Raw genomic sequence first — 14,188 nt, 5'->3', positions numbered from 1 at the left:
CAAAATGGCAAAATGCACATTCAAAAACTCTATAAGAGATAAAAAAAAAAAAAAAAAAAAAAAAAAAAAGTTATGCAAATGTAAAGCAGAGATGATATATTATTATACAAAAACATCATAGATATAACCCAAATATTTGATACTGCTTATTCATTCAATTAACTTAACAACATTTTATTTACATGATCTGAAAAACAACAATTAATGTGAACATGCGAATTAATCTAGGCTGTAGTCGGCGAGCTACCGAGCTATTAATATTTTACCATATATATATTGAATTCACATTGGTAATGAATTACATAGTTGCACTCCAAACATTTAAATATCATATTATACCTTACCCTCTGTGCACATTTTACGCATCTTCCATCGTCGTCGACCCCTTGAGAAAATACAAGCGAATGTGAGTGACCTTTAATGTTATCAACTACTCTTCCAAACTTTATATTCACATACCGATAAACCCCGTAGCTAAACAATGAACGGGTAACTCTTTCACTATGAAGTATCAACGGAGCACACGCGGGATGCAGAGACTGGGCACACTCATCAGAGCAGTGATAAAACCATGTCTTTGGGTCGAATTTCTCCTCACAGATTTCACAAAAGTATTCACTCTTGTGGTTCTCGATTGGCATGTAGCTCAACCTCATGGGGTGGCTGTCATACTTGTGCGTGATTGTCTTGGGTAATAACAAAGCACATTCTGGATGTAGATAAACATCTTTACAGGTGCGACATTTATACATAAATGTAGAATTGTTTTGTTGTGGACATGCGAAACAACTTTGTCTGGTTGCATCATCAACTCTCAAAAAGAGGTGATTTGGGTGAGCTTCGTGTGTGATTGCTTCGGGCAGGAATGCACAAGTAACATCAATGTAGTAGTCTTCACATGTTACACAACCATAGGCAAAACCATTACAAGGAAGTTTGCAAGCATTACATATGAACACACCAAAGCCTACAGGGACTTTTGGTAGGAGAGTGAGAGTATGTTGTGGATGAGCAAAGTGGTTTTTCAACTCAGGGGGTAAACGGGTGCACCACTCGTGGAGAACAAACGACGAGCAACCATCTTCGGTGCATTGGAAAAACGGCATACTCATGATGGGTCTTACACACCCGTCACATAATAGTTCAACCTTTTCCCTTGGGTTATGTAATCTACTTACTATGCTGCGGCAGGACGTTGTTTGGTTTGACATATCATCATCATGACTATGGACGAGACGTAGTGGGTGTTGATGACAATTGGTTAACAGCTGGTTATCTTCAACATTAATTAGATGATGATGATGATGATGAGTTGAGGTTTCTTTGAAAAATAGGTGTTTTTGTAAGCTATCGGTTTGATCCCAGAATGGGAGATTGAGGATATTATATTCACTTTCTTCATAATCTTTACTACTGGTTTCTGCAAATCGATGATAATTAATATATAAATCAGGAAAAATGATCAAATGAATATCACAACTCAAATTTTCTTCGGTAAATAATTATTTGATATATATATGGTGACATATATATATAGATGGAGTACGTGATAACTTATAATTAAGACGAATATATTAGCAAATTATAAAAAAATAATATATATACTATAAATATATATACCAGAAATGAAGTAGTCTCCCTTTGATTTTATGCAATCGAGATGAACGTAATACCTACATTTCTCGCATTTATAAATCCAGAGAGTCGCCTGCTTGTCAAAATCTTCACCGCATATCCTACACTCGGGCCAAAACTCGGCATCTTGGTGTTCAAGTGGGAATGAATAAGAAAGGATGAGTGGATGGGTATGTAGTCGTTGGGAGGTAGTCGGTTTCTTTTTGGGCAAGAAAAGACAATCACTTTGGATGGAAAAGTCAAAACATGTGAGACAATGATACAAGTGGCCCATATGTTCCTTCCCACAAGCATCGCAATGGTAAGAAATTGGTTTATGGCCGGTTGTAGCACGAACTAGCGGGTGTAGGTGGCTTGGATGATAAATGACTCGATTTTCTATTAATGCAATGAGACACTTTACATGCACAAATATATGACAGTTACGACATCCATAATAACTTTCGTTTGTCTTATGCGTCTTGCAAATACCACAGGTAACATTGAACCAATACCAACTGCGGGGACGGTTATACCGAGTACCATCACATCGATCAAAATGTGCTCTAAGACTTATCATTGTGGGAAGCTCTCCACACCATTTGTGTAGAAAGTGGTTACATGAACTGAGGCTACATTTGTAATAATATCGTTGGTACAAATTAATTTCTTTCCCACATAGATTACATGGACTACAAAAGTCCCATTTTGTATAGTCGTCGTCGTCGTCTTCTTCTTCTTCATATTCTTTGTACCGCGGATAATTTGGTTGCAAATCAACAAGTTCAAGCGGATGCTCGTGTTGTAAATCACCAAACATTAAGTATAGAGACATGTTTACTCTAGATATCAATAAAGTAACAAGATGATAAAGAAAAAGAAAGAAAATTAAAAGGAAGAGGAAGACTCAAAAAGAGGATATATGTGAAGATTAATGTGAGCACAATGATATTTATGAGCATAAAGATTAGACGTTTAGTATGTTGGAAGAATCAAGGGTTCACTTTTGCATACAAAAGAAAAACCATTATTCTTTACTTAAGTAAAATAGTTTATTTATTAATTCAACCCTTTTTCATATCATATAATTATCGTTTGTGGTTTAAAGTGTCAAAATTAATATCGTTTATTTGATGAAATTAAGCAATTTGATTGGTTAATAAGTCATTAGTTCAGCTATCTTATATTATATATTAAGATTAGAAGAATTAAGAATTCGATCACTTTTAAAATAAAGGAAATAAAACGTTAACTTTTACTTAAAATAGTTTATTTATAATTATGTACAATAATACATATATGTGTATATATATATACTAGGTATTTTACCCCGCGCGATGCGCGGCTAGTTAAAAAAGTTATTTTATGCATAAGTAAATAGTTAATCTACATGTTTATCTTGTGGAAATCAATTATGTTATAGTTCATGCCTTCATGGTTAATTCCTGGAACATTCTGATTACCTTTTATCTTTTCTGACATCACAATCGATATCACAGTACTTAACCTTCTTTGGTGAACAATTAATAATTAATAACTCAATTAATCTTAAAATTACATGTTTTTGTTAAATCAATTTGAGAACTTACACAACAGTTAATTCAACCATGATAACAGTTAATAATTAATAAGTCAATTAATCTTAAAATTACATGTTTTTGTTAAATCAATATGAGAACTTACACAACAGCTAATTCAACCATGATATACTTGTAAAAAACAGTTTAAAAAAAATAAATTAATGAATTAAAAACTTACAGATTTCGAGCAAAAAAGAGATACGGAAGGAGAAGATAATTTCAAAAACTCTTGATCGATATATATATAAGATGAACATTGATGTATTTTTTGCGTAAAAGATATCATATTCCTAATTATGAAGATTTGAATTCCTATAATATAAGGGTTTATATAATTTGAAAGATTAGATCTTATGAGAAAAGAGAATATATATGTGATGAATATATACGGGATATAGATCTATGAATATGTATCTATGCAATTAGAATTATATCTATTTTTTTTAATTTAATTTAATTTAATTTATGATTATTATTATTATTGGTACATTGAAAAAGAAAATAATTGCCAAAGAATATGATACAATGTATAAAAATGCTGAACTACTTTGTCGCCTATGGTATACTACTTTTTCACCGTTTTCTATTTGGACGGTTTGTTTGTCTTTTGTTTTTTTTTTAACCTTTTTTTAATATATAATCAAATTTATCACTTTTTTATCATGAAATAATAAGGAAAATGTATGAGAATGACACATAAGTTTTAATCCTAGGTGACATTTTTATAAAATAGGTTTTATTTTTTAGACCCTTTAAAATCCTTAGGATTCCTACTGTTTTAATAATTATATAAATATATAACTTTCATTTCTAGATGTTACCTTCTTATATAGTTAAATGTGAATTTAACCCTTTTTCATATCATATAATTATTGTTTCGGATTAACAGTGTCTAAATTAATATCATATCTTTTTCTTCTTTTTTTTTAAATATGAAATCTCATACCATGAACTATCATGATAAATTCTAGCACATAGCGTATTCATATACGAGTCTATATCATGTTATCAGTTTGGCAATACTTGCTTTTGTAGATGAAGATCATCGATTTTTTTTAATATATATATCATGTGCAAGCTAGGGATCGATGAATGAACTTTTTTGGCTCCCTTTAATTTTATCCTATGTGTTCAATGATGACGATCCCAACGAGGATTTTGCGGAAGTAAATTTTTTTTTTTTTTTTTAAGTTTCATTTTCGAACTGCTAGCATTTAATTACATGGAAGTTATATGATGTACACAAATAGTACCGTTTTTCATGACGTAACTGAAGAAAATATATATGTGCTTTACTCTATCTTCACTCCATTTAAAGCTGTTGATGTTACGTTATTCTTTGTTCCTTCAATGAAAACTAATTAAAAGATAACACATTTAATCATTCATCAATATATATTCGTCCACATCGTTCAATTCTAAGTTTGGTATTTTACTTTTTTTTGAGGTTGTGTTCTTTTTAGAGAATTGCATTGGTGAGAAAGGTATTTGTTTGATAAGAGGGAAATTTTTTTATCATTTGTATATGCATTCTTGAGAAAAGCTTTTTATCATATATGCATATAAAAGTTTATTTATTGAGGAAATAAATCACGGATACCATCCTAATTTTTAACCTACATGGCTAAATGTGAACCTATTTTATCAAAAACACAAATCATACAACACCATCCCTTTAACATAATACATTATTAACTTGTGGTTGTCACTATTTCTTTTACAGGAGAAACGCAAACTGAACACATTTAGGGGACGTTATTTTTGCTTTCCAATAGAAAAACAGAAAAAAAGCGATCAAATTATAGTTTTTTAAAAAAATGTTCTAAAAAAGAAAGAAAACATTGTCTTTCATTTTTCATTGAGAATTTAAAACCACTTTTTTATTGTTTTTTATTTTTCATTTTCCAGATTGTAAAACTTCAAATTATATTAACTATCCCCTTACTCTCCTGCCCCCACTTAAAATGTTTTACTAACATGAAAAATGAATGTAACATTTTTTAATTTTAAACATGTTTTTAAAATTTTTATTTATTTTTTATAAATAGAAAACTTCTCTTATTTTTCAAAATATTATAAATAAAAATCTTGATAACATTTTTCACTAACAAAATACGTCCCTAATTTTATTTTATTTTTTATTTTTTTGAATTTGAAGTATCCAACATCACTGAATATCAACATACACCCATACCATTACGTCATCTTTGAAATGTGAACGCAACACGACATAATTAAGAGTAACATTTATTCTTTGGTTAATATTTGTCCAGACAGTTAAGTTTGGTATTTTACATTTTAAAAAGCTGCATCCTTTTAAGATAATTGAAGTGAGCAAGGTATTTGTTCCTGGATATTATTAGACTGGAGCGGTGGTGGGATAGTGATGACGGAGGTAGTGAGGACGGTGATGGAGGCGCTGATGGTGATAAATGTAAAAGTAGTTGATGTTAAAGGTGATATTATAAATAGTTATTTTAAGTTTGGGATTTATACTGTAAATTATTTCATTAAGGGTATTATAAGTATATTAGACAGAGATGTTTAAATTAGTGAATATAGTAAAATGATATTTTTAGGTTTTTAAAGAAAAATTTAAGAAAAAAAAAAGTTGTTTGTTTTATTAGATAATAATAAGTCCCAATCTCGGTACTAAACTCGCTTTCTTTTAACTTCTGGGGTCAATTTTTTTTAATGTTACCCACAATGTAATCTATAAGATATTTTCATTAATTTCATTTCTTTTTATTTCATTTTATTGAATTAAATTCTTTTTATTCTATTACAAAGTATCAGATATCCTTAAATCTACCTTACGTGTAACCACAAAAATTTCAACATAATTATATAATGTGAAAAGTGAATATAAGGTTGTCCAACACCTAAGTTTAGGTGAGAAACTCCTGACATACCGATTATTTTAATAATTTTTGTTTAATGAATAAACAATTGGGCCTCATGAATTTTATGGATTAAAAAGTTAGTATGTGAGTATTCCACACTTAACTTTGAGCATTATATAACCATCCCCCTCATATATATATATATATTGGTACAACCCAATTTCTATTCACACGTTAAATTATCATGTTCTTTTTGGCATGTCTGAATTTCTGTTCTGAAGTGTTAAATTCGGTAGCTAGTATTCTCAATTGATTCATTAGTGTAGTTAATTATTTGTTGAATAAGTGTCTAGTTAATTGTTGATCTCGCGCGGTAGGTAGTTTGTTTGTTAGTTCTAGTCCTCCACTCATTCATATCCAACTTGTGGATTTGGTGCTTATTGGCTAAATATAGCTTGTTATTTTGTGATTTCACTGCCCTTAAACTCGCTAGTTAGATTGGGTTAGCTCTATCTTGGTGGTTCAGCTTTTCTTGTTATTAGTTTGGTATTAGAAACACTATTATACATAGCTGAATTAGTTTAGTTTTTACTTGGCTAGAAAACTGTTGCTTATATTACTTTCGCCATACTAGGCTTATTAATTGAGTGACCAGCTTATATGCTTCATGCTACTTGTACTTTTTGAAAAAATTTGATGCTTGGTTCGGTTTTAGTTTCTGGGAAACAACGGTTGTTTGGTTTTGCTTACTGAACACGCTGGTTTGGCTCTTTAGCTGATTCTATCAAGTTAGAAATATAATTTGTGTCAAAAATTGTAACTTTGTTTTACTTACTTTAGAGGGTTCAAATGTAAATGATTAGTCTAAGTATATAAACCCTATTTGTATTGATTTTGTAAGCTTTTTCACCGTATGACTAACTGAAAGTAAATTTCTTTAATCTAATTCTCTTTCAATAGCATGATAACCACCATTACCAACACAAATACCATTTCACACATGATAACCACCATTTACAAACACAAATACCATTTCACACAGTAACCAAATCCACCATTATTATACATCTCAATAATCAAGCATGAATTCTAAGAAATAAACGAACCTACAACTTATTATTTTATACGGAATACACATTTGTAATGAATTACATACTTGCACTCCACACATTTAAATACCATCGCATACCTTACATTATGTCCACATTTGCACCCTTGATCACCGTTGACCCCTTTACCCAATACGAGAGAATGTGAGTGAACTGTAGTTTTATTAAGTACACTTCCAAACTTTATGTTCACATACTCATAAACTCCTTTTCCGAAATATGAAAAGACATGTTCTTCATTCTCAAGTATCAATGGAGCACATGCGGAATGCACAGACTGCGCACACTCATCATAACAATGATAAAACCATCTTTTGGGATCAAACTTTAACTCGCAAATTTCACAAAAGTATTCGCTCTTGTGGTTCTCAATTGGCTTGTAGCTCAACTTCATGGGGTGTTTGTCATACTTGTGCATGATTGTCTTTGGTAATAACAAAGCACATTCTGGATGTAGATAAACATCTTCACAGGTGAGGCATTTATATGAACATGAATTTAAGTGGCAAGATTGTAAACATGCAAGACACCGATGATCATCTTTTTTAGTCTGAACTATTTTTAATAGGTGATTTGGATGCGCTTCGTGTGTGATCTCTCCAGGTAAGAATCCACATGTAACATCAATGTAGTAATCACATCTTTCACAACCATAGGCAAACCCGTTACTAGGAAGTGCGCAAATACGACAATTGAACACACCAAAGCACTCACCAGGGACTTTTGGTATGAGAATAAGTGTATGTTGTGGATGACCAATGTGATTTGGCAACTTACGGGGTAAACGGGTACACCATTCATGGAGAACAAACGCGGGGCCGTGATTGGTGCATTGGAAAAAAGGCACGCTTGTGATTGGTCTCACACATGCGTCACATAAAAGTTCAATCTTTTTCATTGCGTTATGACAAGATACGGATGACTTAGATGTTTTCCCTCTATCATCATCACTAGGTTGCGTGTGGATAAGATGTAGTGGGTGTTGATGATAATCAGAGGTCAGCACATCATTAGTTAATGCATTCGTCTCGGAAGATGAAGGCTTTGTTAGCGATGGGTGTTTTTTTATGATGTTGCTTTGGTCCGTGAATGGAAGATTATGGATATTAGCATAATCACTCTCTTCATAGTTTTTACCAGTTTCTCCAAGTCCTAATCGATATAGTAAATAAAAATATGAAATACAACTCATCAAAATTATTACCATATATATATTGTCAATGGTGAACCATAAACAACGAACATGAAACGATTAAAAGTATATACCTGAAATGTACGGGTCCTCTATTGATTTTACACAATCCACGTGAACATAATACCTACATTTCTCGCATTTATAAATCCAAAGAGTCTCGTTGTGAAAGCTTCCCTTGCATATCCTACATGTTGGATAAAACTCTGCTTTTTGATCCTCCCATGGGAATGAATAAGAAAGGATAAGTGGGTGAGTATGATGAGTGCTTAGTTTCTTTTTGGATCTGAAAAGACAACCACTTTGGACAGAGAAGTTAAAACATGTGGTACAATGATACAAGTTACCTATATGTTCCTTCCCACAAGCATCACAATGGCATGAAATTGGTTTATGGGTGGTAGCACGAACCAGTGGGTGTGGGTGGCTTGGATGATAAATGATTCGATCTTCTATTGATGCAATGACACACTTAACATCTACATGAAAATAACATTTATTACGACATCTAAAAACACTCTCGTTTGGCTCAAGACGAGTCTTGCAAATCTCACAACGCGACTCGTACATTATATGGCAAAGGATAAGAGCATCCAAACAACGATGTAATCTAAGATTTATCGCTGTGGGAAGCTCTCCACACCATTTGTGGAGAAAGTAGTAACATGTATTGCGGCTACATTTATAATAATAGCGTTGGTAAAGATTGATTTCTTGCCCACATAGATTACATGGACTAGAAAAGTCCCATTTTATATCATCATTCTCGTAATCATCATCGTCATCATCATTATATTCTGTGTAGTTCGGATAATTAGGCAGCAAATCTACAAGTTCAAGCGGATGCTCGTGTTGTAGTTGCTCCAATGTAGTTATATGCTTATCTTTTCCGGACATGTTTTGTAAGACTATATATATATATATATATATGACTAAAGTAACAAGACAATACACAAGTAAATCCAAGGAAAAAAAAAGGGAAGAAGTTGGAGGACGACTAACAAATTAAAGAAGAAGCTAAGATTAGTTTGAGCAAATGGCCGGATGGAGTATATAAATATATATATAATGGATGACAAGTTTAGTATACATGCCGGAAGAAGTAAAACTTTGGAATAAAAAAAAAACAAACAAACAATTAAAATGCTATTCTTTTCTTGCAATTCTTATAATAACATAAAGACGGATTCTATTTGCGACATAAACATGAGATGCTTATTCTGTTAGCTAAATTATCATGCATGTTACTTTAAAAAAAAAAAACAAATGAAGTACTGTTGATTACTTGCGATTATAGTGATTTGTTACTATGGTGTTAGTTATTTTACCAAAACTGTTAGAAACACGAGGACCGTTCAAATCATGATCTAAACAACTACAAACGTACGGAATCTGATTGTAATTGTCTTTGAGGATTCTGAATAAACATGAACATATATGCACGAATTGAACAAAGAACAAGAGATATAAAACGAATTCCTTTATTATTCAGTCATCTCGATTACAATACAATGATAAATCCGGATACAAAACATCTCAATGATTACGGATTACAATCAAAGAGACAATAATAATAATGAATTACATGGGCGGACACGGTGTATAGATCTCTACACCGATCCTATGAATAGCTTTCTGACTAGTCTAAAACTATTAACCCTAAACAATAACCTAAGTCGTCTATATATAGGTTGCGAAATGGGCTGGACTTCAAGCACTTTCATGGGCTTTGGATCTCTTCACACAAACTGCTACTTCGTGCTGATGTCATCACGACCTTGAAGACATCTTTTCTTCTTCATAATCAGCCCATAGAATTGCATTGCGACGGACAATAAAAGCCTCTCAGAAATTGCTTCTACAGACTCCCCCTTTTCCGTTGCAATCAATTCTAGATGAACTCCGATAATCAATAGCTATCGAAAAACCTGAATCCACTGGCTCTCCCTTAACTGATGATATCGAGTGTTCTTGTTGAAACTTGATCTTCTGACATCGCATCCTGATCTTCAAACTGCAAAGTCCCTGTCCCTCTATGACAACCAATCAACCCAACACATCTCATTGTAGTTCTCCCCCTCAACTGTTAACCACCTCCGAATTAAGCATTGCCACCTTCCACTTAGGATTGTCGCTCTCCTTGCCTAATTGGCATATAATAGAGAAATTGAATTTCCAACAATCAGCATCAAATCAACCAGCTATCACAAACATAAGAAACTCTACAACCTGCATCACAAAATGTAATACCATAGACCCTGTCTCAACTATAGCAGCATCAAACTCCGCTTTGTATCTCCACAAATCTACTAATCACCTGAAGTCTTTCTTATCGGATCTCCCATTCAGTTATATAAACCTCCAATCACATAAAGATCTTAATCTCGCAATGAAACTTATATATCGCCTGATTATTATCCTTACATCATGGAATATAGATAGGTTCAATCTTCAAATACTCAAACAACAAATAACCAGCTTCATCATTTCAATACTTCAACAAAGTTTTAACTATGTCTCGTATCTTCATTGCTCCAATACTTCAACAACAAAGTTTTAATAGTTAACTCACTTTATCGATCCTCACTTCTTCAAATAAAATGAAACCTAAAGGTAACATTATTCGTGAGTTAATATTCGTCCAGGTCGTTCAATTACAAGTTTGGCATTTTACCTTTATTAAAAATGCATCCTTTCTAGAGAATTAAATCAATGAGAAAGGTATTTGTTCCCATTCAGGGGTAAGAACGAGCTAAAAGGAGCTGAGTTTCGAGAAGTTTAGGGGCCGTTTGGTTGCGGAAAATATCCCTTGTTTTCCATTTTCGTTTTCCAAGAAAGCATGAAAAACAGAAAAACACGTTCTAATCATAGTATTCTATGAATGTTTTCCAAGAAAACAAAAACAATGCTTTCCATTTTTCCATAGATAACTTGAAAACATTTTTTTCTTGTTTTCCATTTTTCAATTTATTCCTCCCCCACCCCTCACATCTCTAACATGTTTTCAAGTTTTCCAGTTAGAATGCGTTTTCAAAATTTTTATTTGTAGTTTTCTAGGAAACAAAAACTCATTTCATTTTCTAAAAAATTAGAAATGAAAAACTATAAAACATTTATATTTGGATCGAGCTTAAGCTAGCTCGTATAAATTTGAGCTCAAGCTCAACTCGGCTCGTTAGCTCAAGGTCGAAACTTGTTTAATTTTTAAAAAAAGTTATTTAACTGTATTCAAGGTCTTGAATTCAATAAACTTGTGTAATTAGTTGAATTCATACCCTAATAATCTCAATTATGATCATGTATAAACTAAATCTTATATTTAAAAAACTCTAAATCTAACTTTAACAGTGTGTTTAAAATAACTTGGATGTATTCGGTTCCGATTTGCTAGCATGATATATAATTAGTATTGTTACTCATGTAACAGAAGGCTCGACTAGCTCGTGTATTTAATGGAGCTCGTTCGGCTGGCTCGTTAAAAAAATAAATGATCTTTTGCAACGCACGTAAATTTACACTATTTTTATTTTTTATTTTTAAAATCCTCATTTCATCATATTACAAGAGTCTTAACTCAACTCATACTTGTATAACCTTTAAACGGCCTAAGACAACGCGAAAACGAGATAAAGCAACGGGTGGGGGTTGATGACGTTTTTAAAGTAAAGAAGTTTTAAATTTATAAACTACAAGGATAATTACTTTTTCTACACTAAAACTCACTTATGAAAAGTGGGACACGTCCACCGGTTCCTGTGAGCGGCCCTCATAGTGCTGGAAGCTCTAATATATGCTCGTTTTGTTATGTGATTTTGATATGCTTATCTATAGTATACTATAAAGCAAATTTTTCATCTATAAATTTTAAGTTTAAACATTTATTTTTTCAAAATGCCCCCTATTTATTCTATATTTATCTAAAATAACTATAATACTTTTTTTTTTCCTTAGATATCAACCAATTATTTTTTTCTCCATTCTCCATAAATCATTTATTTCTCCAATTCAATTAAAAAAATTTTATCTTAAAAACCGTACATCCATAAATTATAGTAAAAATTATATAGGTGTTCTTAAAATTACATACTCTTTCATTAGAGATGTCATTCGATATATTTTCGACGAATTTTTAAATCCGATGGCGGAACCTGTATGGTTAAGACATTTTGTTATCGCACTCTATGACCTGTCAAACTTTATGACCTATCACCCCCACCATCTCACCGCCGCAACGCACGGGTACTTACTCTCGTAATTTCAAAAAATAAAGAGATTTATATATTTTCTATTGAATATACATGTGTAATGAATTATCATAAATTGTAAAATATCCTTTAGGTTCCAAAACATACATTCAAAAACCATAAAAATGAAAATAGAATTAAGTTTACTTAAAGCATAGTATACAAACAAAGCATATTAAAGATGATCTTCTCGTCCTTTTTAACAACATTTTATTTATAAAATTTAGAACAAAATCTACTGTTATTGTAGAGGTGTCTATTATTTTCTATTGAATACACATGTGTAATGAATTACAAACTTGCATTGCAAACATTTAAATACCAAAAAATATCTTAAAAAATGTCCACATTTGCACGTTCCATCATCGTTGACCCCTTGAGCAAATACCATCGGATGTGAGTGAACTTTAGTGTTATCAAGTACACTTCCAAACTTAATATTTATATACTCATAAACCCCTCTTTCAAAATATGTATAGACATGTTCTTCATTCTCAAGTATCAACGGAGCACAAGCAGAATGCATAGACTGGGCACACTCATTGTAACAATGATAGAACCACCTCTTGGGGTCGAATTTCTCTTCACAAATCTCACAAAAGTATTCGCTCTTATGGTTCTCGATTGGATTATAGCTCAACTTCATGGGGTGTTTGTCATACTTGTGCGTGATTATCTTTGGTAAATACAAAGCACATTCTGGATGTAGATAAACATCTTCACAAGTGCCACATTTATATGAAAATAATCTTAAGTGGCAAGATTGTAAACATGCAAGACACCGATGATCATCATCTTCAGACTGAACTCTAAATAAGAGGTGATTTGGGTGAACTTCATGTGTGATCTCTCCAGGTAAGAATCCACATGTAACATCAATGTAGTAATCACATCTTTCACAACCATAGGCAAACCCGTTACTAGGAAGTGCGCAAATACGACAATTGAACACACCAAAGCACTCACCTAGGACCTTTGGCATGCAAATGAGAGTATGTTGTGGATGACCAGGGTGATTATGTAGCTCAGAGGGTAAACGGGTACACCACTCGTGGATAACAAACGAGCAACCTTGATTGGTGCATTGGAAAAAGGGTAGACTTGTGATCGGTCTCACACATGCGTCACATAATAGTTCAACTTTTTTCTCTGGGCTATGACAACATATCGACAATGTAGATGTTTGCTTTGGGGTATCATCATTATGTTCTGTATGGACGAGGCGTAGTGGGTGTTGATGACAATTGTGGGTTAGTATGTTACTTAATTCATTCATCTTGGAAGATGAGGGTTCTGTGAAAAATAGTTGTTTTTGTATGCTTTTGGTTTGATCTTCAAACGGGAGACTAAGGATATTAGGATAATCACTCGCTTTGTAATTTTTACTCGTTTCTCCGAGCCCTGATCCGATCCATATAGTAAATCAAAAATGGAAATCATTACAACTAAAAATTATTACCTTAAATAACCCATGATGAACCATAAACAAAACAGTTACGTATAAAATGAAAAGTATATACCAGAATTGAGCAGGTCTCCTTTTGATTTTATGCAATCCAAATGTACATAATACCTACATTTCTCGCATTTATAAATCCATAGAGTC

At 32.4% G+C, this 14,188-nt stretch overlaps 2 protein-coding genes across 2 annotated transcripts; both read right to left on the bottom strand.

Moving 5' to 3' along the window:
- Positions 1-147: 147 nt before the first annotated feature.
- On the bottom strand, positions 148-2,449 carry LOC122583487. The gene is made up of 2 exons (XM_043755885.1): positions 2,107-2,449; positions 148-1,420 (listed from the first exon to the last, which is right to left on the bottom strand). Exons 1-2 carry the CDS (start codon positions 2,447-2,449, stop codon positions 255-257), a joined length of 1,509 nt encoding a protein of 502 aa, XP_043611820.1. The 3' UTR covers positions 148-254.
- Positions 2,450-7,050: 4,601 nt separating this feature from the next.
- On the bottom strand, positions 7,051-9,284 carry LOC122582996. Its single transcript, XM_043755430.1, has 2 exons — positions 8,413-9,284; positions 7,051-8,298 (listed from the first exon to the last, which is right to left on the bottom strand). The coding sequence occupies exons 1-2, from the start codon at positions 9,233-9,235 to the stop codon at positions 7,154-7,156; spliced, it is 1,968 nt and encodes a 655-aa protein (XP_043611365.1). The 5' UTR covers positions 9,236-9,284; the 3' UTR covers positions 7,051-7,153.
- Between the last annotated feature and the right edge of the window lie 4,904 nt (positions 9,285-14,188).

This window comes from Erigeron canadensis, chromosome 9, assembly GCF_010389155.1.
Source record: "Erigeron canadensis isolate Cc75 chromosome 9, C_canadensis_v1, whole genome shotgun sequence".
In the NCBI taxonomy this organism is placed as follows: domain Eukaryota; kingdom Viridiplantae; phylum Streptophyta; class Magnoliopsida; order Asterales; family Asteraceae; genus Erigeron; species Erigeron canadensis.
This window is presented reverse-complemented; position numbering and strand designations above follow the sequence as displayed.

Coding starts and splice junctions, on each gene's coding strand:
- LOC122583487 (XM_043755885.1), bottom strand. CDS start 2,449: ATGTCTCTATACTTAATGTTTGGTGATTTACAACACGAGCATCCGCTT. Junction 1,421..2,106: donor TTGGTTCAATGTTACCTGTG/GTATTTGCAAGA, acceptor ATCGATTTGCAG/AAACCAGTAGTAAAGATTAT.
- LOC122582996 (XM_043755430.1), bottom strand. CDS start 9,235: ATGTCCGGAAAAGATAAGCATATAACTACATTGGAGCAACTACAACAC. Junction 8,299..8,412: donor AGAGGACCCGTACATTTCAG/GTATATACTTTT, acceptor TATATCGATTAG/GACTTGGAGAAACTGGTAAA.